The sequence below is a fragment of the Emydura macquarii genome, unplaced genomic scaffold (genome assembly GCF_026122565.2).
Source record: "Emydura macquarii macquarii isolate MOO-44397 ecotype Brisbane River unplaced genomic scaffold, CSIRO-AGI_Emac_v2 contig_691, whole genome shotgun sequence".
Classification (NCBI taxonomy): Eukaryota; Metazoa; Chordata; order Testudines; family Chelidae; genus Emydura; species Emydura macquarii.
This window is the reverse complement of record NW_027130828.1, coordinates 8,794,438-8,818,585: the sequence shown is the minus strand read 5'-3', so window position 1 is coordinate 8,818,585 and position 24,148 is coordinate 8,794,438. Positions and strand designations below refer to the sequence as shown.

General features: G+C 42.7%; 3 protein-coding genes across 10 annotated transcripts in view; 1 reads left to right on the top strand and 2 right to left on the bottom strand.

Moving 5' to 3' along the window:
- The window catches only part of AK8 (adenylate kinase 8), a 97,420-nt gene extending 90,365 nt beyond the window's left edge, over positions 1-7,055 (bottom strand). The window contains exons 1-2 of one of the 2 annotated variants that reach the window (XM_067541899.1): positions 6,639-7,055; positions 822-906 (exon numbers count right to left, since the gene is read on the bottom strand). In XM_067541899.1, coding sequence (XP_067398000.1) covers positions 822-906; positions 6,639-6,722 — 169 coding nt within the window. In that variant the 5' untranslated portion in view covers positions 6,723-7,055. The remainder of the gene's footprint in view (positions 1-821; positions 907-6,638) is intronic. The other variant, XM_067541900.1, reaches the window with a different exon arrangement.
- Positions 7,056-7,080: 25 nt separating this feature from the next.
- On the top strand, positions 7,081-19,003 carry SPACA9 (sperm acrosome associated 9). 4 transcript variants are annotated; one of them, XR_010918596.1, is made up of 7 exons: positions 7,082-7,352; positions 8,210-8,266; positions 9,709-9,864; positions 11,120-11,322; positions 11,983-12,130; positions 13,500-13,610; positions 15,538-19,003. XR_010918596.1 is itself a non-coding variant. In XM_067541905.1 (6 exons), exons 2-6 carry the CDS (start codon positions 8,264-8,266, stop codon positions 13,506-13,508), a joined length of 519 nt encoding a protein of 172 aa, XP_067398006.1. In that variant the 5' UTR covers positions 7,082-7,352; positions 8,210-8,263; the 3' UTR covers positions 13,509-19,003. The 4 variants fall into 4 exon arrangements, 3 of the variants coding, with proteins under 3 accessions (XP_067398004.1, XP_067398005.1, XP_067398006.1); XM_067541905.1 differs by having other exon boundaries at positions 13,500-19,003; XM_067541903.1 differs by lacking the exon at positions 15,538-19,003 and having other exon boundaries at positions 7,081-7,352; positions 11,983-13,568.
- A 1,266-nt stretch (positions 19,004-20,269) lies between these two features.
- TSC1 (TSC complex subunit 1) overlaps positions 20,270-24,148 on the bottom strand; it is a 46,264-nt gene continuing 42,385 nt past the window's right edge. For all 4 annotated transcript variants that reach the window (XM_067541895.1, XM_067541894.1, XM_067541897.1 and 1 more), the window contains one exon: positions 20,270-23,506. In XM_067541895.1, the coding sequence (XP_067397996.1) occupies positions 22,993-23,506 (514 nt within the window). In that variant the 3' untranslated portion in view covers positions 20,270-22,992. The remainder of the gene's footprint in view (positions 23,507-24,148) is intronic.

Here is a 24,148-nt window from a genome sequence, read left to right as displayed (position 1 = left end):
AGGTTGGACACAATTTGCAGGATTTGATTTTTGCTATTTAGCAGCATTTCAGTTGCCATCCATCTGATCACCACTAAGTAGAAAGAGCTCGGAGCATGTCTAGTGATAATGACTTCATTGATGCTGCAGCAGAACTTTCATAATGGTTTACTATGGTTTTAAAGAAACATCAAAGCAACATGACACCAGCTATTGCTGACAGCTCACGCAGAACAAAAATTATAGTTCAGTTGTGCATCTCCAAATATAATCTGCCTAAGGGTGAACAGTTTGTAAATCAAATAATTTGATTGAGTGTACATGCTTTTATTGTGCAGAATACATATTTCCTATTCAATTTATCAGGTTTTGTTATACACATGGGTAGGCATCCTAGCTGTTCCTTCATCTGAGATGCCACCGAGCTGTGAAACTCATTAACAGTAGCAAGTAACTAAGTAATCAAAACAACAGAGGAGCTGCCAGCCCAGGTAGAATAGGAAACCAATTTTACACCTGACAAAAGGGGTAATTAGCAAGCTTAAAGACAACAGGAAATATCAGATGGGGCACAGAAAGCATTAATAATTGATACACTAGAACTCTTTGTTATTCCCTTAGAGGGTTTCATTTTTAAAACTGATAAAGTGCATTTTTATTAGATTATCCACTAGAAAAGAAATTAAAAACACCTTACCAATAACTATTCTAAAACACTTGAAAAAATTTGAGAGACAGGCTGAAAACTTTTATCCACCATTTGCCACCTGACGTAGAGCTTTTCACAACAATGGTTTATAAATCACAAATTGAACTACATATGGCCTCTCATTTTCACTTACCATGATCATTGTCTTGCTTTAAGTGACTTATCATATACTGGATAGGCTCATCAGGTTTATGGATTAACAATCCTTCAAGCATGTTCTGAAAATAAATAGGACAGACTCAGCATAATAAAATAATAATAATAATGATACTTTGCATTTCTATAACAATCTTTCATCTGAGGACCTCAAAGAGATTTACAAATATCCATTCATCTTCATAAATCCCTGTGAGCTAGGGAAATATTAACTCCATTTTAGAGAGGGACAAATTAAGTACATAGAAGTTAAAGATGATTTGCGAAGGAAAATGAATGTGTCCCTTTTATTATTTATGATGCATAAAGAAGGCCTGAAAAGTATGGGGGTGCTGTTTATTTTTATTTATAAATTCCCACCCCACCCTTACTTGATTTACCTTTAAAAAACCCCAAGAATTTCATATATGGTCTTTCCTGTTCTTGCTGGAAGGTTCGTTGGAGAGCATAGAAATGTAGATTGTGAGCTCTCAGACCTTCATTGAAAGGGAAGGATGTTGAATCTTAAATACATCCTTTCTCCCAAATGTTTCTCGGCCAAGTCAAGTCAGCATTAACACAAACAAAGTAAAAGACAAGGAATTGTAAATAAAAATAACTTTCCCTCTTGATCAGTTTTCAGATCCTCTTTATTTGTGAAGTCATAATCCTATTAGCTCTCTAGTAGCGGACAGGCTTTCACAGTAGACAGTTCTGAAACTTTGTTTTATAGATAGCTGCTGCTATTGCAGTCTTGAGGGGTACTCCATTCACACCCACAGAACACCTGACCCTGATGAGGAGAAGAAAGAAGCAGACTTGGGAGGATAAATTCAGTGAGATTGTGCAAATCAGTGCTGCCTTGGACCAAGAGCATAGGGTTTGGAGAGTGAATACAGAAGTTAGCCTGGAGAAGGAAAAAGCAGACAGGAGAAAGGCCAAGGGGACCCAGCAGGAAAAGGAAAGGGAGATGTCCCAGGACATAATAGGACTTTTTAGGCAGCAAACACAAATGCTGCAGACTCCTGTTGACCTACAGGTCCAACAGTCACATGCTCACCTTCCCTTGCAATGAATGGAGAACTCCATTTCAGCAGTTCCCTACACCCTCCGTGGCATCATGGACCACATCCATAAAGCTACCACTCCATGCCAAGGGACAATAACGAAAACCACAGCTTCACATACAGGGACCTCTCAGAGCCAGGGTTGGTGTATGTTTGGCAGAAATGGACTGAAATAGACATGAATGTTTTCTAGCATTCCAATTTTAAAGCTCTGTTCCATTTATTTATTTTTACAAGTTTGCATGGTATTGCTTTTTAACCGCACATTATTCTTTGCATTGTTTTTGTTACACACTTATTTTTTGGAAATAAATTAATCTTACTTCATAACATATACAGCAGAATACCTAGTGCTACTGAAAGTACACATTAAATTATAATTGAACAGGATCACAGAATTCACAGGTTCAGTTTAAAACACATTGTAATAATTATAAATGTCCACTAAGCACCCACACCATACATAGGTTCATTATAAGACAGTATGATATTCATAAATGTACTCTACAATTGCAAACACCCCCCAAACGTCAGGGCCAGGCAGAGCACAGGCCAGCACAGCATATTAATGTGGCTGCCTCTTAAAGTGCTCTTTCAAGGTCTCCTTCAGCTGCATAGCACTGTATGGAGCTCTTGTAATAGCCCTGGTTTTTGGCAGTTCAAAGTTAGCAGACAGATGCTCTACCTCTGCTTTCCCCCTTTGCCTCACAAATATTATGCAAGACAAACAGGCAGCTATAGAATCATAGATTAGGGTTGGAAGGGACCTCGGGAGGTCATCTAGTCCAACCCCCCCTGCTCAAAGCAAGACCAACCCCAACTCAATCAGCCTAGCCAGGGCTTTGTCAAGATAGGCCTTAAAAACCTCTAGGATAGAAATTCCACCACCTTCCTACTTAACCCATTCCAGTGCTTCACCACCCTCCCAGTGAAAACATTTTTCCTAATATCCAACCTTGACCTCCCCCACTGCAACTTGGGACCATTGCTCCTAGTTCTGTCATCCACTATCACTGAGAACAGCATAGCTCTATCCTCCCTGGAAACCCCTTTCAGATAGTTAAACGCTGCTATCAAATCCCCCCTCATTCTTCTTTTCTGCAGACTAAACAAGCCTAGTTCCCTCAGCCTCTCCTCATAACTCATGTGCTCCAGCCCCCTAATCATTTTGTTGCCCTCTTCTAGACTCTCTCCAATTTGTCCACATGCTTTCTGTAGTGGGGGGCCCAAAACTGGACACAATACTCCAAATGTAGCCTCACCTGTGCTGAATAGAGGGGAATAATCACTTCCCCCAAACTGTTGGCAATGCTCCTACTAATGCAGCCCAATATACTGTTAGCCTTCTTGGCAATAAGGGCACACTGTTGACTCATATCCAGCTTCTTGTCCACTGTAACCCCCAAATCCTTTTCCACAGAACCGCTGCCTAGCCAGTCAGTCCCCAGTCTGTAGCAGTGCATGGGATTCTTCCATCCTAAGTGCAGGACTCCGCACTTGTCCTTGTTCAATCTCATCAGATTTGTTTTGGCTCAATCATCCTATTTGTCTAAGTCATTCTATATTCTATCGCTACCCTCCAGTGTATCTACCATCTCCCCAGCTTAGTATCATCTGCAAACTTGCTGAGGGTGCAATCCACCCCATCCTCCAGGTCATTAATGAAGATATAACATTGGGATAATTTTCTCACTGAAATCTAATTTAGTGAGTAAATATCACCAATGTCCCTTCAATCTACTAAAAATACATTCACCTGCTGAGTCGGTATTTGAATCTTTCCTTGGAAGTGAAAGGTGGTTAGTGTAAGGCTTAATGAACTAGGAATCAAGGGGTAGGCTAGGTTCCTCAGGATCACTATTGGCATTTCAACATCACAAATGGCAATCTGCCAGTCAGGAAGAATGTCCCTGCTTACACCTTTATGAACAGTCCTGTGTTCTTAAAGATACAAGCATCATGCGCTCTCCCCGACTAGTTGATGTCAGAGAAGCATCCCCAGTGACCCACTAATGCTTGCATGACCATAGAAAAGTAGCCCTTTCTGCTGATGTAGTGTGTTGCAAAGTGGGATGGGGCCAAAATAGGGAAGTGCATGCTATCTATTGCTCCACCGCAGTTTGGGAAGCTGCAAATCCAGCCACGACATGTTGCACGTTGCTGAGAATCACAGTCCTGTGTAGCAGAAGCCAATTAATGACCATACATACTTGCATGACACTGTTGATTTTCCAGCTCCAAAATTATTTCCTATTAACCAGTAGCAATGCAGTATTGCAAGCTTCCACAGTGTAATCTCAACTCCCTTCTCAACTGTCAATGCTAGTGTCCAGGCTCTGGAGGGCTGGTGTGAGATGGGCAGACAGATCCAGGAATGTGGCTTTTTGCATCTGAAAGTTTTGCAGCCACTGCTTGTCATCCCCAACCTGCATTGTGATGCGATCCCACCAGTTAGTGCTCATTTGTTGGGCCCAGAAGCAGTGATCCACCACCTGCAGCTGCTTTGTGAATGCTATCAACAATCTTGAACTGGTTTTGCTATGGCCCTTAGCAATCTGTTCTCAAAGAAATCATCACCTTCCGCACTGCTGTAGTACTTCCTGTGGCTATGCAAATATCAGAGGATCGTGTGGCCTGTATTTGCAATGTTCATGACAATAATGCAGAGCTGCGTAGGCTCCATGCTTCTGCCAGAGATAGCAGGCAGCAAAAAGTGCCATTTAGGTTTGTGGGATTTTAACAAAGGGTGTGAAAATTACGGCACAGGAATGGCATTTTGTGATGGAGAAAGTTGCAAGATGGGAAATTGATTCCTATCTCTCAGAGTTCCCTCTTCAACTAATTTCTACCCCACAACACATTGCAAAAATTCCTGAAAGGGTGGCGAATGACACACTGAGATACCTACCTACAGGTGCACCATTCTTTGCATCAACAGCAGCACTCCTGGTGAGCACACGAAGCATCAAAGCAAGCAGCCAAGTATGCATGCACACAAGCAATAACTGGGTGGCTTTATACCTTCATAACTTGCATCGACCACAGTTTGTCATGTAGACATAGTCTAAGTCTCATACAATGGATGTAAATTGTTTTGGGAGAGAATGGAAGAGGATTTTTATACTTTTATATAAGCTTTTTTAACATAAAAGAAAGTTAATAATGAATCTGGTACGCTGACTTATTTTAAACAAATGCAAAGCAGCTATATCAAAGTGTAGCAAACAACTACTTTAATAATATTTTAGGGTTCAATCCTAAAAACCCACATAAGCAAAAGTAGTTTTACTCATGCAAATAAGCCACTCAAAGTCAATGGTAGTTGCTCATAAGATACTCAGATGCATATTTATAGGCTTGGGCCCTTAATTCAATCCATAACCATAAAAGCTATGTAATATCTACATAATGATAAACTACTACAGCTTCCCACTATGGCATTAAACACTAATTAAACCTCACATCCAAAACCCTCTGTTATCTAAAACTGAGAAACACAATGTGCCTCAGTTACATTCATATCCAAACCCCCATTCAACTGCATGAAATTCCGTATCCCCTGTTCCATTTAGATAAACTGAGTGTATGGACAGGAATCTATAGCAAATCTACCTGACTTTGCACTATTTATCTTTTGTATTTTATCCAGTTGGTATAATGAAAATAAACTAATCAGTTTCATCTGCAAGTTCTCATGTCTGGATAACAAATGCCACAGGAAAATATTTAAATCTCAGGAAAGAAAATTGTTTTAATTGGTATTACAGTGTAAGTACATGAAAGAAATACTATATATTAAAAAAATTATTAACAAAACTCTCAAAACACAGAATTTGGCACCTAAATTTACCTGACAGTGATTCTTTAAGTTTTAAATAACAAACCCAGAAAACGTGTGAAGTTCTGATGACTCATAATTGTTCAAGCTGATGATATCTGATACTTCTATGATTTTAGGCCCCAATCCTGCAATCGCTTATGCACAAACTTAATTTGACTCACATGTTTAAGGTTAGGTAGATGCATAAACGTTGAAGAGTTGGTGCTATTATTTACAGTTGTGTTTGTTTGTGCCCTGGGATGGCTAACAAGCTGCGATCTGAGCAGATCCAGATTCACTCGTAGCACTTTCTCCTACCCCAAGGTATCTACACCTCCTCTGAGCATCCTACTACACGCTGGGAACAGTCATTAGGCCCCATGCCTCCAGTATACTGCAGCATGCTGGTACTCCAGAGCAGCCTGGACGGGGTAACCCCAGACCTGCAGCAGGGTTACCCACTGCATACTAGGAACAGCCAATACGTCCCCCTGCCACACCAGCAGTCACAGGTGGTGGGAGCAACTGTTAAACCCACACAGATAGCTCAGGGCCCAATGCACCAGTCTAACCAACGCTTGCACCTCGTGCATGCTGGGAACTAAGTTACCCTCCCCCCCGTGCGCTTGGGCACCCCAGTGAATGCAGGGTGCAGTCCTCCCGGGGGGGGGGGGGGGGCCTCCAGCCAACGCTGGCACCTCGCGCACGTTTGTACCACCACGACCCCTCCTTCACCTCTAGCGTAGGCACCCCAACGCAGGCTGGGAACAACAGCTATTACCCCGACACCCCTACGCGCTTGGGCGCCCCAGTGTTTGCTGGGAGGGGTCCAGACCCCCCCACCCCGCCCTTGGGGACGGGGCAGCACTGTCATTCCACCAGTACCGCCTGCGGGCGGAGGGGCTTGCGGCCTCCCCTCGCCCCTCACCTGCAGGAGCTGGAAGAGTTCGTGCTTTTGCGCATAAAAGCCCATCTCCGGGGGCACCCGGAGGGGCCTGGAGGTAGCGTCCATCGCGCCCTTAGCAACCGCCGCGCGTTGCTAAGGATCTACGTCATCGCCGCGCGCTCCTGGAGGCCCCGCCCCTAAATCAGCATCGGTTCGGAACGGGGCGTGTGATCTCATCAACCAGCGACAGGCTCCTTTAAAGGGACACTAAGCGGCGGCTCCCCCCATCCCCCCGCGTACACACAGCCGAGGGGCGGCCGGGCGCGCGCACACCACGCGCGAGTCCGGCTCCCTCGCCCTAGAGCCTCGGCTGCCTGGAAAGTGGAGCGGGGCCGGTGCCGCAGCGTGGGGGAGAAAAGCTGACTGCGATCCTCCAATCCCCCCCCCCCACACACACACACACAGCACCCCTCCCCCACAGCCTCCTGCCGCTGCTCCCCGCCAATGCTGCCCCGCCCGCTGCCCACACTCCTTCTGCCCCCTGCGCCAGCGACCCACACTGACCCCCTCCCCCCCCGCCTGCCCTGGGGCAGGGAGAGGCGTGGATAGCCCACGTCAGCGTTACCCGGGGAGACGCTTGTAACAATTGCCCTGCTGGGGGCTGGCCGCTGGGGCTGGCGCCCGCAGGGCCGCGGGGAGCAGGAGGTGTCCGGGGCAGGAGGTCCGGGCCATGCACGAGTGGGAGCGGACACACAGGTGAGCGGGGCGCACCCGGCGGCGGGCTGCAGAGCTCGGCCAGTGCCCGCCCCCCCGCGCCCCTCTGCCCTGGGGGCGCTTAGTGCAGCTGCAGCGGACCCCGCTGCCCACTCTAAACGCCAATCACGCCTTGGGCCGAGGCAACAGGCCCGGTCGCCCTCAGCCCCGCCACAGCCCCCGCCGTGCCCTTCCCTGCCCAGCCGGGCTGCTGAGCCAGCCCGCCTCCGTCCTCTCAGCGGCCCCTGCACCGCAGCCCAGAGCGGAGCTGCTACTGAAACGAACGAGCGGCGAGGTGACACCGACCTGCCTGGCAACGCTAGAGACAGGAGCAGGAATCCTCCCCCCGGGAGAACGGGACTGGATTGTAAATACCGCCTTGAATAAGCCAGTTCCTGCTGGGGCCTTTGCTAAACTACTCACGTCCCCACCACCCTCCCCAGGCCTTTCAGCTAAAGCCCTCCAAGCACTTTAGACACACCAGCCGGGAGCGGTCACACCCCTTGCATTGCACTGGCAGGAGGACACTTCAATCCCAGCCCTGCTCCTGCATCTTTGTACCGCTGTATGAAAAGAGGCTCTGGAGGTGTAGGGGGTCTGGTCTTAGTTGAGTCTCACCTTTGTGAAATTAGTCAAAGTGTTTTGATGTCACAGAGAAACAGGACTTCAGAGGTGATGAATAAGCAACAGGAACAACTCAGTGCTACGTGACCGATTCTGTGAAATGCTAGGTGCCCCTCATGCCCCAAAAGCAATTTGCCTCTTCCAAGAGGCTAATATTCCATTTGAATGAAAACTTGCTCATAAAAATAAGCCATAACAGCAGAGTGAGTCATTTTAAAGCCACAGCATCTCAAAAGTTTTTCTAAGGTTCCCATAAAGGGAAGCAAGACTTTAAAGCTCATCCAGTTCTCATGGTAAGTCGTTTCAGGAGCTGCTTTAGACAAGAACATAGGTTTAACCAAATGTATTTTATTAAAAAATCCACTAATAGATCCTGTAATGTATTATTTTGCTAGTAAAACACTTAAGAGTAGGGAATACACACTATATTTTTAAAACGTCAATAGCCAGCTCTGTTGTTGCTTGCTTTGTTGCTGAAGACCATTGCAGACAGGGCTTGAGGGCCAGCTACAGTTTATGGGGGGAGGGGGAGGAGAGAGGAATGTGTGGGGACTCAGGCAGACATCCATAAACTGCACCACACATTTGGGAGTGGGACAGAACATTATGGGGCTAGAGGAAGATTTCAAATTAGGGAGGAGACAGGGACATCATGGTGCCTGTGTAGAGATGGGGGATTTTAGCAACTGGGAGGGGCATTTAGCCCATGTTGCTTTCTGTCTGCAAGTTTGATCTGTTGGTGGTGTAGAACACCCCAAAGTTGCTATACACTTGACAAATCTAGCCCTGCACTTTGGAATCATGGACGGTTTTTTCCCTTTCATTCTGGGTCACCTTCTGGTTCTGCTCTGTATCCTCAGACTATTAATAACACTCTTAGCTGACTGCGTGCACATTTATGGGCACTATAACAATCCCTCCTGTGACCCCACAGCTTGAGAGTCAGACTTACCCAAGGACATGCACGTGGTAAGGTGCTCACAGTGTCCCTTTTGCATCCAGATTGCTGAGCATGGGAGCAATAGTAATGATTTAAAAAAAAAAACGGGGGGGAAAGATCAAAATGGCAAGAACAGTAGGAGCTTCTCTGGGGTGGGGCAAGGCAAATTAAAGTGAAACAAAGGGGTGGGGGAGAAGTATAGAAACTGGTAGCCCTAGGGAGTGTTCATACTGCCTCTACATTATGCAAGACCAACACTGGAACTCAGCTTCCCTGACCAGGCCCCCATCTTGATGTGAAAGAGCCAGAGGTTAACCTCAAGTCCAGCTCTCCCTTGTTCCATCACAGTACACTGCACACTACCTAGCAAGCTAGCCTTCATTTAATGTTAGAAGACAGTTTTCAAGCCGTTTGAGCAATAGTTTTACACTGGATGAGAGAAGACATTTCTCCCTTTGGTCCTCTCACAGCACTGTGTTTGATGCATTGCTACATTATGTTTACAATAGACCCACTAGGGTTTATGGCATCTGATTGTCAGTGGTCCCCTCTGGATTCTCTCTCTCTTTTTGTAGCATCATTACTACCTCATTGACTTACTGTTTGTGGCTCTGGGATTGCACAGCCTTGATGCAATACATTTTCCCATCTTGTTTTTTTTGTTGGTTTTTTTTTTTTTTTTTTTTTGGCAACTCAACCTGTTTGGTTACAGCTGTAGGTGAAAATAGAGTTACACATGTACAATTGTATCACTTAAAAAAACTAACTTCCTCCCTCTCCTTTTTCAAAATCCAGGAGGGGGGCAAAATGAATGAGGTAAAAGAATGTCTGAGAAACATAGAACAGACCTACAAGCTCTTCCAGCAACAGCAGTTTACGTTTATTGCAGCACTGGAACACACCCGAGAGGATGCACACGACAAGATCAGGCCCGTGGCAAGCATTGGACAGGTACAAAGCATTCAGCACAAAGGTCTCTGCCAGCAGAGACGGGACAGCGTAATACTGTCATGCACTTGTGTATATTGCAATGGTGAATCAATATTTACTAGAGGAAACTATATATAAACCTCTCTAGTAAGGTCTGTTTATTAAATCAATCTCTTGTAGAATACAATATTATGAAAGGAGACAGCAGAACCTACATTATGATTTACCCATTTCTACAAACACCATACTGCTTGGTACCACTTTAGACAATTTAGCCTAACAACTCCATTTGCCCATCTCACTCCTAACCACAAACGTACAGTACAAGATGACAAACTAACCCACCCTCCCCTACCACCCATGGAATTTGTAAGCCTTAATTTAAGCAGCTTGCTTGCCTCTCCCCCCTGGTATTGGTGCAACTGTATCCTTCTGTAGTGTTTATGAAAAATAATGGCTGTGTTTGTGTGTGGGAGAGGGGGAGGGGAGGGAAGGAGAGATGATGGATTGAGGGCTTAGTGTCCAAATAGGGTAGGGATTTCTAGGTTGGTATGTGAATTGTCTTGAAAATTTTAAAAATATTGAATAATTTAAATAACATGAAAAACTCTGAGCCTGAAAGACACTGGGAAGAAAATCTCAATAAAATTACAATTGTGGATGTGCAGAGAGCAACCTTATGTCTCAAGGATAAATCGCTTTGCATGTGGAGACAACATCTGTCATTAAAATCAGGGTTCATTAGGATTTAATTTTTCTATTGTAAGGGTTTTGATCACTATTCAGAAGAGTAGCTGGCTAGATTGTGTTATGAATTAATGTCAATTTCTACCAAGAATTAGCATTGAAATTTAGTCTAATTTTATTAAATAAAAAACTTAGCAATAGAGATGCTTTGTGTTAACTGGTTTAATGTCAATGAGCAAGGTTCAAGCTAATCCTGCCTGCCACTTGGCAGGAAGACCCTATATCTAGCTATTTCAGCTCTTTAGAGATGTAAAACTTTTTATTCATCACTCACCAGTATAAAAAAAAGTATGAACTTAGTGCTGGTGAAAGATGCCAAACTGACAGCCCCCAAGACAGACAGTATTGCATATCGGTTCCCCTGCACATTGTTCCTACAGAGCTATGGGTCAGAGGGCAGTTTCTCTCCACTGTAATACAAACTACGGCCCTTTGTATGTAAATCAATAAAATCTACACTAGCTTGTTCAAAAACTAGTTTCAATGCAGTTTAAATAGTGCCCTTCCTTGCACATGTTGCACTACATAGGTGCAGGCCTACATGGATCATCACTGTAACAACACCACTGACAGACGCATCCTCTTCATGTTCTTGAACATCTGTAGCGATATGAACAAACTTTGCCAAAAGCTGGAAGCCCTGCATCCCGGTACCAGTGTAACAAACAGCATTTTGGAGAAATGCAAGCTGCTCGTTAGCCACAGCAACGACCTGAGCACCATCCGAGCCAAGTAGGTCTATTATTAGCTTTTATACATTGCTCATTGTAAAAAAAGCAAACATCACTTCAACTTACAAAGCTGGCGAACAATCAAGAGAGGCATGGTCACCTGCTGATGTGAGATTTGTACTCCAGGCCACCATTCACGGCCATTGTAGCCCTGTGACTGTCTTCTAATTCCTATGAAAGAGCAAAGTGCCCCAGTAATCTCGCTGGTCATTGGCGTTTTGCCCCCCAATATTATTCACTCTCCACTCCACAAATGGTTAGTTTTTTTTAAGTTTGTGAATTTTAGTGCTAGTAAAAGTAACATATAGGCAGCCTAGTACACTGAAGTCAGATGCAGCAGTAATAGAGGTTTTCCCACCCAGTGCTGTCATGAGTTTATTTCAACTGGGCAAAGAGCAGAGGAGACACTGCTATTTTTATATACTATTGAACTTAAATCTGATTGCAACCAGATTTGAGCCAGTGGTGAGGAATATTACTGGACAGGATTATTTCAGCCATACAGTCTACTTCTGACCATCACTGACCTTTGTCTTGGGAAAGTAATTGAAAGTGCATATGGACTCTTAGCAGCGACTAACAGGGCATTGTGGGGTTGCATGTGTTCTGCAGCTCCACCGACACTCTGGTAAATAACTGCTTCCCCCTGGTTCCCCCACAGGTACCCTCATGATGTGGTGAATCACCTGAGTTGCGATGAAGCAAAGAACCACTATGGAGGTGTCGTGAGCCTCATACCCATAGTGCTGGACTGCATGAAAGAATGGGTGGCCCACAGTGAGAAGTTACCTCGGAACTTCCTGCATAACGTGAGTGATGGAAGTGTGGACTCTCAGAAGAGAACACAGCAGGATGTGTCAGCAAGGGCATCCGCTCCCCTAGGCCCACCTCCTGCTTTCCTCACTACTGCTACTCAGACCCTGGTTAGTTACAAAGACTACTTACGAGAGCAGAACAGTAAGCATGTTAAAAAAAAGCACCTGAGTGGCACAGGGAGTGACACTTGGAAATATCTCAATGGTCCCTGGAAACCACCTGGGAAACACGCTTTTTAAAAGAATTGAAGCTTATATATCTGTTGCATAGGGGTGGCTGGTCATTAAATATGGTCTCCAGTATTCACTTCAGTATTTCCCTCCCGTCTCAACCCAAGTTCTGAATATAGGTAGTCCTGTAAGTCTCCAAAAGCAGATAAACCTAGATCTTATCAGATACCTTTCTACTGAGATCTAGAGAGAGTGGGAACAGGGGTGGTCTATGTCACATGCATTCCTCTTTGACAAGTCTAGTGGTGAGAGCAGGGATGGAGTCAGGACTAATCAGATTCTAGTCTCTCATCAATGCTGTGTCTTGGGCAAGTCACTTGAAGTCCAATTCTATGATTTCCTATCAGATTTTTTTCAGGTTATAGATGTCAAGTTGCTCTAACTTACTGCTATAAATAACCTGCTATCTGAAATGTAAGCTGGGTGCACTGCGTCCCACACCAACATCAGTAATAAAGACTGAGCCAAAAAAATCTATCTTCAGTTATAGCTGTTCAACCCCTTCACCTTCCATGGGGCTGCATAGGTGTAAGTGAGGATAGACTTTGGACTTGTAGCTGAAATATAAATTAACTGACAGTGTGTGAACCAGTGTAGAATCCAGTTCACCTCTCCCAGAGCTGTTTTGGCACTGCAGGGCTAACTAGAGGAAAAAGATTTTTTTAATCACTAGTATCAATGTGTGGGACTCCAATCCAGGGAGCAGATCTACTGAGGAAAAGGAGACCATTTTCAGAGACACAGCCTCTTTTCAGAGTAGAACTGCATGTTAAGGTCTGTGTGCTCTGCTTTCCCTTGGGTACATTTTACCTACCTCACAGAGGTGTTGTGAGACGAAGGTCATTAACAACTGTAAGGCATTTGAGATCATCTGATGGAGTGTGGAGAGAGAAGTGCAAAATATATTTAAATCATTGACTTCCTACAGAGTCTCTGAAACCTCCTAGCTACCTTTCCAGGACTGGGCTATGAAAGCCAGTCCACCTGTAGGCTCTCTTCCCATAGCTATCACTTAGAGCGGATTTGTATCATGTGTGATACTTTATGGAAGCATTATTAACTATGCTCTTAACAAGATCTTGATAGTCTGGTGTATTTCCCTGTATCTGATTGCTCTTTTCCCCTCCCACAGGCAAGTTAGCTCCTGTTCTTTTGCCTCCTGCCAGAAGACACTCCTGAATAAAAGTTTCCCGTGCATGCATGGCTGTGTTTGCTAACATTATAGGGGTGCTCTGACCTTAAGGTGACCAGATTTTTGAAATGGTATCAACTGAGATGGGAGGGTTGAACCAACGAAGTACAGGAGGGAATGGTAGTTCAGAAAGATTAGGAAGTATTTACAGGTGAACTTTCACCCCTTCTCTTAACCTCATGAATTTTACATTGCATTAATTTGTTCTCATTCTCTTCCCCCACCATCCATACACTTCCCCATAAGGTGTATAGGCATCACTGCACTAACCATCAGCTCTGGGATGGACACGATTTCGTCACAAACTTGATAATTATTTTTGGGAGACAGAAAGCGATCCTATTCAACTGAAACGACGGGGGAATTCAAATAGATTTAAGATAGTTGGGCTATTTAACAGATAGAGTTGCTAGTAAGATTTTAGCTAGCAAAAAAGCCACCCCTCCTGTGGAAGGCTTTATGTAATAGCTGTATCATGGAGGTGGCTTTAGAGAGAAAAACGGAAGTCACTATACCATTATAATAGCATCTAGGTCAGGGGTAGCCAACCAGTCAGAGACGAAGAGTCAAAAGATAGATGTAGATATTGCAAAGAGCCACGTCTCTTACCCTCCACCAAAAACCTCACACTGATGCGTCAATTTCAGCGGCAGTTGGTGAATTTCACTTACAGTTTCAAAGAGCCGCAAAGAGCCGCATGCGGCTCGGCCACCCCGATCTAGGTACTTCAAGTCAAGGTTCAGGCCTGATTGCAACACACTGTATAGACAAGTAACAGATAAAATGCTCTCTGGGGCTGTTAAGCAGGAAATCTGGTTAGACCATGGGCCTGAAAGTTACAACTTCCAGGTCCTGTTCTCAGCTCCATTACTGACTCATTGAGTGACTTTAGAAAAAAAAAAAAGTCACCTAACCTCTGTGGTTTAGTTTCCCAATCTGAAAATGGGGAGGATACCTATCACACAGCACAGCGGTTGGGAAACTTACTGTTTGCAAAAGCACCTTTTAAAATCCTTAGATGAAAGGGGCTATAACAAGGTAATTTTTACCTGCTAAAAATCAGTTTCTCCAAGCCCCTTAATAAGTTAGCCCAGAGAAGGGTGTAAGTCTTACCAGCAGCAAAGAAAAACCTCCAGAAAGATATCACCCCCCTCTGGAGAAGACTGGCTCAATTTGAGATTTGCAGAGCACTGAAAGTAAATCTGCAACAAATATCTTGAGAGTATCCAGATCCACATACATCACAAATATTGTGGGTGTCTGGGTTGGCATCTGAAAGAAGTTTTCAAAACTAGGGATCCCACCCTTCTCCTCCTTTTAAGTCAAAGGGAACACTGGCATTGATTTCAGTGAGAGAAGACTCAGGACCTGTATTAGCAAGTTAGAAACAACCGTCTTCAGTATCAGTATGTCAGTCAGTTCAAACTTCCACAGCTGCACCTAACTTCATATTAGACACAGGGCATAGGACTTCTCTGAATTAACTCCTGCTTCAAGTCTAATAGCTGTGGTTGAACTAGAATATATCTTCTAGAAATACATCCAATCTTTATTTTAACAGTTCCAGTGATGGAGAATCCACCACAACCCTTAAATTGTTCCTATAGTTAATTACCCTCACCATAACAGTGTTAAATGAAATTGTCAAAACAGATATTCAGTTATATTCTCTTTAGTCTATTTTAAATGTCAAAGGCAAGCAGTTAGTTATCACTTATCTGTTCTTGAGTACAGTTGAGTACAGTTTAGGATTTCTGAGAATAGTGGTTACATCACCATACGTTCTGATTTATATTTAAATAAAAAATAACACGAAAATAAGGAATTTGCACTTAATGTAAATTTCTGTCTGCCTGTTCAATCAAAAGTTAGGGTATATGGAAGATAAATGTGTTTGTGGATTTTGTTTGTGTGTTTTCATATGTTGATCAACACGTTGTCCAAGCTGCTGTGTAAAAAAGAATTTCTGCTTTACTAGGTGGGCTAAGTGACTCTAGAAGAGGGAAAGCGCAAAGGATCTCCCAAAGAACAAAAAAATTGCACGGAGGGCAGACAGGCATGTGTCATCATTTAACAAACAATTAATTCATGACTTTGTGAGATGGACATATATTCTCCCATTTTACAGAGGGGGAAACCGAGGCACAGAGAGGGATCAAGTGACTTGCCCAAGGCCAAAGTCGAAGTGTTGGGAACTCCTGATTTCTAATCCTAGCTTTGACCTTCAGTCCTGTGCACAGACCAGGTATAAGATCTGAAAATCTAGTTTTAACATCATTCTTCATATAGCGTAAGCCTGAACACTTGAATTCTGATCAAATCAAACCACTGTATTAACTTTGAGGTTAACACAGTATCAGCTCACTTTCGATTTTGTGCATTAAATCCCACAACCCTGCCACCCAACAAGCCACCAGTTGTTGCTCATGTCTTGTCAGAGATCTTAATATGTGCAGGAATTCCAGAATTCCTAAACTGTAGCAAATTAGTGAACACATTCCACAACTAACTTCCCCAGTCCTCTCAACCAGTCCTATTCACTAGCATTCCTCAAGGACTCCTGAATGGGAAAATTAGAAGTTTCTAGGCGAAACTGTAGTTGGGCAATAACATGACAATGGTCTCTTGGAAAAATTTTTCAAAGATAAAAGTCACAAAAACTGCTTGTTCAAATTACTTTAGTTTCCATACAAGTTTTCCTCTGCATAATAGATAACCACCACATCAGAGAAAGAGAGAGCAGTTTGAGAGAAATGTAGAAGGTTGGTAAGGTAGAAAGAGATGAGAATCAGCTTTACAACAGCAACCTGGTGGCAATGTTGGAAATAGTATCTTGCCATAAGTCCAATTGACACGGAGGAGAAATTTAGGTAGCTAGAAAGTAATTATCCAAACATAAACATGGTAATAAAACTTTGCTTTACCTTTGCCTTCCAAGTTCACTCTCTCTCTCTCTCACACACACACACACACACACACACACACACACACACACACACACACACACACACACACACACACACACACACAAGAAGGCCAGCAGGCAGCCAAACTAACTTACTTTGTATTCCTCATGTTCCTGAGAGATCTCCATGATCACCTGCTTTTGTTTCTGAAGACTGAAATGCAGGTACAAGCAGAGTATTCAGGATGCCAACAGAATCCAGCTGTCTGTATGCTACAAGCTACTTCTGCGGTTCTGATCCAATTTAGACAGGGGACGTGTCAATCAAAAACCTGTATCAAATCCAAAATATCCCTTAGGTTAAATTTTCAAAAACCAAATATTTAAGACTGGAGACACTGTAACCAACAGGATGCTGCTGCTCAGAAGCCATCAAGAAGAGTGTTGGGATCAAGTCAGTGAAAGTAGCTGTCAAAGTCTGGGATTGTTCTAGACCTGAAAAGTCTTGGAGGGAACTACAACAGGGAGTGTGGAAGCTCAGCAGCTCAAAAAGAATAGTGCTGAGTGAAGTGGCAGAGTCATGGAGGCCTCTAGTGGTCAGGTCTGGGAAGCAGCAATAAAGAATGCCACAAGAAGGTCAGAACAGAGTTTATCTATCTGGTGTGTGGCAGCAGAACCGTGAGCTGGAGGAAAGCCATGGCTGCTGGAAGAATGGGAAGAGGAACCAGGAGTTTGGCTAAGAGCCATAGCAACTGTGTACTGAGGAGGAGTTCCTGCAAATCAACCTGTCATGCTGGTTCTGGGACAGCATGGCACTCTGTACATTGTCTGAAGAGCACAACCTTTTCATATTGCTTAAAATACCACAGCAGATAATCTATAGTTTGCTGCAGGCAAAAGGAGAACATAAAATTTAGATTGGGAAGTATGCAAATCTTGAAATTTGACATACATCCTAAATAAAAGTCAGTGTCCAGTGTCTCTACAGCATGCACAGGTTAAAGATCCAGATGGCCCTGCATAATAAATACAGGAATTCCTTCCCTTACATCTCATCACAACCAAATATAGCAACTTTATTAATACTACTCCCATAGCTAAGCCACACCTACAGAATAACGTACAGCAAAGCACACAGAATTCTATGTCTGGAAATGCAGTGGCCAATATCCTTCTAAATTATTTTGAATGCCGTGAATAATAAGTACACTTTACAACAGTATTTTAAAGTGACAAAAATCAGAAAAAAGCTTGTCTCCCCATTAGAAGTTCAAGAATTCCAGACATCAGCGCTCAACCAAACACCCTTCTTACTATATTGTGTAGTTTATACTAATAGTCTGTAGTTTGGCACCAAAAAGGCACTTCTAAATTAAGAAAAGCCAATAGGTATGCCAAAGATCCTGAAACTGAATTGTTAAGCATTGCTATGTCTAAACTCAGTCTTGAATTTGGACAGTTTGTTTTGTGCAATCAAGAACAAACTACTGCAGTGAAATATCCATCTGAAACGGTTCTTAGCCATTTAGTTGTCTTACTGAAAACCTTTTCCTTCTGAAGCAGGTCTGAGATGCCATACATTGATCAGAAACTCCTGACTGCAGATTTCTAAAGTAGCTTTGATTTTTAAGAAAGCGAGTCACTGGTGACTCAGTTATTATGAGCCCATTGGGTCTTTTTCTGGAAGAGTTTACTTTACGTAACTCAATCGAACATATAAAACCACAGACAGCAGCAAGTGATGGTGTTTTGGAAGTGGAGTTCCAAGTCCCCCATTCCCTTGCCTTTTTTTAAGGGACAGCATCAGAAATTTGATTTGCGATTATAATTAGTCAAAAATAACAGTGCAAATTTAGAAAAATTATGACTTCATACGCACATTAAAGGGTGTCACAAAAGGAGTCCAAAGCCAGTGTGAAATAATCTTGATTGTAAGAGAGTACTCCTTGCAAAAGGACTTGCAAAAATCAGGCTCATGGGAAGTATATCAACAAGGGCAGCAAAATCATCAAAACCATTTGGGATTAAAATTAGTCTCAGAAATAAAGCACATTTGAGTTTTAGCTAATATTTGCCTACAAGTCAAGCTTCTTGCAGGTCTACAAATCAAGAGGGCAGCAGGATAATTCAATTCTTGTTCATTTCCTAAAAGATTTCATTCTCAGATGTCAACTAATGTTTTCCTTTTTTTTTTTTTTTAAATCCATACCATTGCACCAACAGTTAAGTAGCTAAAGTAATAAAAATCAAGATTAACTAACGAATTCTTATACAGATTCAGGAAGTGAAGTAAAATGAATAACTTGAGTTTTCTTCCCTCCTACAATATGAAATGTTTGATTATTATTTGTGGTTGTGCTTATGAGCTATCAGAGCATTCTGTTCAGCATTAGAAAATAAGGAAGATAAATTATTTTTCTCTTTTTGCACCTTTGTGGACAAAATATATTTAATTGTCTTTATGCTGGTAAGAGCAACTTTTGAATGTTAAACATGTATTGGGATATGTAACATTTAATAAAAGAAAATCAAGATTCTATTTCTGCTGTTTTTCTGCCATTTACATCCTAAGGGTAAAATTCACCCCAGTGCAGAGGGCCCAAACAACGCTTTCCACATCACCTAACCCCCACAGTGAGGGTTTAAAGTGTGTCAGGCTTTGCATAAATCCTCTATCATGGAGGTGAAGTTCATCCTCAGACAAATAGTTCATCTGTGCAAAAAATAATATGATCTAATAGTGTCAAACAGTTCAAGTTGGCTCATGCATTCAAAAAAGTGTTAATTTTTATGTTCAAAGTCATTAAACTGCACCACTGAGATTTGTGCTTGAAGAGCAACTATTTAAAAAAAAAAAAGTGGTATTTGTGCTCTGAGATTTTCATTTTGATTTCAATTGTTGTAAGAGCACAGGTCAGCTTCTGAAACGACATCTTTTTGCTAATTTGTAATTAAGAATGGCTGCCCCATTGCATTTGAGAAGTTGTTCTACTGGTCTATTGGTCCTTCATTCCTATGTAACAAGTCCCAAAGTGGAATTTGTTATGTAGACATAACCCTAACCATATACAACTAGCTGGCAAGATTCTAATAAAAAGTCAGACCTGTAAGATTATTCTAACTGGGTCATCTGCAGTAGATGTAAATGTGTTCCAAGAACTAGACGACACTTCCGTGCTATTTTTTACGGGACTTCAAACACACTCAATTTCTTCTTGGGAACTTCAGGTACAGTATCTGAAGCTGAAATCTGGAATAAAGCCACAACTGTAAACGCTTTCTTTCTGGAAAGGATGGTTCACTGTACCACTGTGATATTCAACTATCATTGGTTCCTCAGAGAAGACGAACAGCAGCATTCCGATCATTGTCCTACCGTCCAGACCAGCAAGCAATGCTATGTAGAAGACTAGTCAAATACCCAGACTACTGGCAGATATCTCCAGGTTTGTAGATATACTTGGCTTGGATACCATAAAAAGTAGGATTGTCACAGAATTAACACTGAAAACCAGATGTACAATTAAACTACTGGATTATACATAGCTATGACAACATCAAAGCTACTTTGTAAAGAGGCACAAATTGCTCATGCTATCTATAAAAACGGGTTATATAAATATAAAGGACTCCATCAGAAGGGCAGGACATTTCCCTCTTTTGTAACGTACCCATACTATTAAACACTTGGACCTCTAAAAGTGCTTTAAGATTAATCTTGTTTCTGTACAGCGCATATTTAGGCAGTGCAGATTACCAGCACAGATGCTTCACCCAGAGGGCTCTGCTTGCAGAGAAATCAGAGTAGTGCAAAACAATACATTTTTATTTGTTCACAGTTAAACACAAGCAACTGCTTTGACATTTTAGAACATTCTAATAAGGACAGCAAAACCTCCTTTTGGTTTAAAGTTCTCTTTAGCTTAGATTGTACCATTTTTCCTTGTGTTTCATATTTATGGCATTTAATGTGGACAGTTTAACATGCTTACAAAAAGCGAGGCAGGGAATAGATTAACTTTTGACAAAGACAGCGTTTTTAGATTTAACTAAAAGCAGTCAGTTAAAAAAAATCTGTCTCCACTTCACTGATGGAATCCCTTTAAATAAAATGCAAATTACTACATACAGTGATCTATGATTTTAGAGATTTACAAAAACAATGGCAAAATTTGTTCCTCCATAATCTTTGTGGTCCATAGATAAACCTTCTAAAGTGGTTTCTGATTCCATCCCAGTGCTAACATCCTTTTAAAAGAGAAAAGGCCACCTACTGATGAGCTTTGATTAGCCCTAGAGTATTTTTGCTACTAAAAACAAAAAAAGTCCCTCCACTAAAAAAAGTGAGTCACCATGTAGCAGGATAGTCTGTTGGGAATCGCCAAACTGAAAGGATGGTCTAACTGATTCCTGTAACAGAACTGTATCCAATAGCTGAGCTAGCCCTTTGAGAGGCAATGTGCAAACTGTTCACTTCTGGGTGAGTGGGATATGAAGCCTTTTAGTCTTCACTCATTTGCTACTGCAGCCACCACTAAGTCTTTGAAAACCTACAGACATGTCGACGAAACCAGTTGCACTGTTTCCTATTCTATGCAGATTCAAACTTCAACAAAACCACTAAAGTTCACCTTTATTTTCAGAGTCAGGCCTGACTGAGTGACTGAGACACTGACAGCAGAAATGTATTTAGACCATAGGTGTTTCAGAAGAGGTGAAAGGAAAGGTATTGCCTGGTTGGGCCAGGAGGGAAACATAGCAGCACTGTTTGTCAGGTTAGCAGAATGCCAGCCTGCTTTGATCAGTTCTATCCCAATTTAGACTAAGTCAAGCTAGAAAAACAGACTATGACAAGTGTAGTTACTTTACCTTTCGGAAGATTCTTACCACCACCCATGTTGATTGTTTAAGGAAAAAAGGCTACATCTGTAAAAGTATGAACAAAGTGAATACTGGTGCAGTGTGGCTCTGAAGCTCGAAAACATCATGTTACAGACTAAGTGATCCTGGACCCAGACATACCAAAGTCTCACATAAATGAACATCTCTCTTTCCTAATAACAGATCTCTGTTCTGACAGGAAGGAGACCAGAGTTTGATGACTGATATAAAATCTGATCCCAAAGTCCTTCAGCATGCAAGGCTCCTCATTGACTTCAATGGGAATAATAAACATGGGAAGGCTGCAGGACTGGGGTCCTGTATGTCACTTTGAGCTAGATACATTTGCCCAAAACAGCAAGCTCAGTTGCTTGGGAGAGTGGAGTGGGGGGTGGGGTGGTGAGGATAGAGAGAAAAAAAGAGAACCGGGTACCCACAAATAGGACTGCCATGACCCCTATAGCCAAGAGAGGGACAGTATTGGGAGGAGGACTTCCTTTGGGAGTCTATCCAATGATTCTTGATTCAAACCTAGAATCTTAGAGACTACTCCTGGAAGAAGAATGTTTGAGATTCTTCGAGCCAGAATGAGATGGTCTTGGTCAGCCTGGACAAAGACCACAGTGAAAAGAAAAGTCCAGGCAGCACAAGAATCTGACAGGTTAGAAAAACATTTGCAGAGTCTTCTGCAAAACTCTCATTTGGAAGTTTGGTGAACTCGCCACTTTACATAAAATCTCTACATACTGTTCTTGTCTGGATCTCCCCACACTCAGTGTTCAGTTCTCATCACCTCCAGTCGCAGAACTGTTTGAGGTCAAACAAGTGCCAGTTTGTCAGACAAACAATGAACATTTCCCCTGCCCCCCAAAAATCGGAAGCAATAGTGTTTTAACAAGACCTCAGCAAATAGTTCGCAGTTCCTTGGGGAGGGACAATGTTTGTTCACATGTAATTTTGCAGGAAATGTTAAGGACATAAGAAACAATGATTATGAATTGGGGTGAATGCAACATTAGTTAGCAGATGTGCATTGTTCTTTAATCATTCAGTCATTTGACCAAAGTCCAACCTAATGAAGATCAGAAGGGAGAGGAAAACAAAAAGAGGCAAAATAAAGACCTTCAGATGAATGCACTAGAAACTCTGGGTTTTGTGCCTTTCCAGAAGAACATAACCAAAGTCACCTGCAAGGGCAACACAATTAACTGTTCTAAACTGGCTGCTTGCTGAGACATTTCAGCTAAGTAAAGCACAAAGCATTCATAGGTAGATTCACAAAGGTTAATTTGGCCTCATATTGCACTCAAGTTTATAGGATGCAACCACTCATTGGGGAAGGGGAGAAGGGAAAAAATACTTGCAAATGCTAAGAGCTGCCCCTTCAAATTAGTACACACTGCTAACAATGGGATCTGAGAGAGGAGAAGCAAAAGAAAATTAGGCTGGGCATTACAATTCCAAACCCTAAATCCATTTTGCATTCATTCAGCAGTCATCTTATGTAAAAGGACAGCAGTCCTGTTTCCACTGCACAGGCTAGCTGCTCAGACCAATGAAACATAAAAGCTTTTAGTTAAACTTGCATTCACGCCTCCTGCTCTATGCCAAGAATATGAAAATAACACTGATTGACTATCTTCCTTTTTAACTGTGGTCATGATGAGTTTCATTGTAGTCCATGATATGAAGCCGTCCAACACTGCTTTCCTGGTTCTTGGGTGATGGGCTGGGGCTGTCGGGGCTTGGAGGAGCCTTTGCCTCCATGCTTGGATCTTTACATAGTTCAGTCTTTAGAGTGTCAGAAAGACTGTTGATGGTCAGACCCTCCTCATCACACTGGCTCTCACTCTTGTTGCGGAATAATTCACGCACCTTCATTCCAAGGAAGCTCTTGGAGCTAGGGAGTGAGCCAGCAGTTAATGGGACACTAGTGGAGGGCTCCAGCAATATGGATGCTTCCCAAGGACTGCTGAGCTGCCCCACTCTCTGGTTCTGGGATTTTTCTGGGGTGGACAGCTCACTGCTGCTGCCGCCGCTGCCTTTACTGCTACTGCTACCCCGGGTGCTCGGAGGCTTGGTCTCTCCATTTCTACCACCAATTGCTTCTTCACTGTATCCTGCCACAGAGTCTGCAAAACCTTCATTACTACAATCCGGCCTGTTTTGGAAGGAGACAGAGAAAGAAAGGGTCAAAGTGATGGTAGCAATGGTACACCATGAAGAGATTAACTTGCTGGAGAAGAAGGCAGTTTACTTTGATTAGTTTCTATCTCTGCCACTGCAGATGTGCTTAAACATGCCTTCACCAGTTTCTCCTTTCATTCAGTCCTGCAGCAAAGCAAACACCACTGAACAATATATAGTCAGAAAGATAATCAACACACAGATTTAGTGTCGGACACACAGTGGTGCTCTAGGTCCAAGGCTGGCAGAATTTCAAAGGGTAGGATGTACCTGCTTCTTCACTGCTTTAGGAAGGGAACAGCGCTGTAAGACCCCATTTAGATTTATAGTTCTATCCTTTACCTGCTGCAGGCCTGAATAATAGCTGCTCTTACTCTAGTTTTTTGTAGCTATTTTGATGTTACTGCGGGGCTAGGAGCAGGAAATATAATCATGACTGGGGAGGATTTATTTAAATCATATATACATGGGTGCTAATCAGCAGAACAGACATATTCCTAAAAGGGTAATGGCAACTGTTGAGTATAATCAAGATTAGTATTTCCTCCCCATTGGAGAATCTTTTTAAACTCTGATGCAAGTCTGAAGATTTCAATCAAAACAATAGACAGCTTTT

Excerpts from the sequence above, each read along its gene's own strand:
- SPACA9 (XM_067541903.1), top strand. Across the intron at positions 9,865-11,119 it reads CCGTGGCAAGCATTGGACAG|GTGCAGGCCTACATGGATCA; the intron begins GTACAAAGCATT and ends TGCACTACATAG. Across the intron at positions 11,323-11,982 it reads CTGAGCACCATCCGAGCCAA|GTACCCTCATGATGTGGTGA; the intron begins GTAGGTCTATTA and ends GTTCCCCCACAG.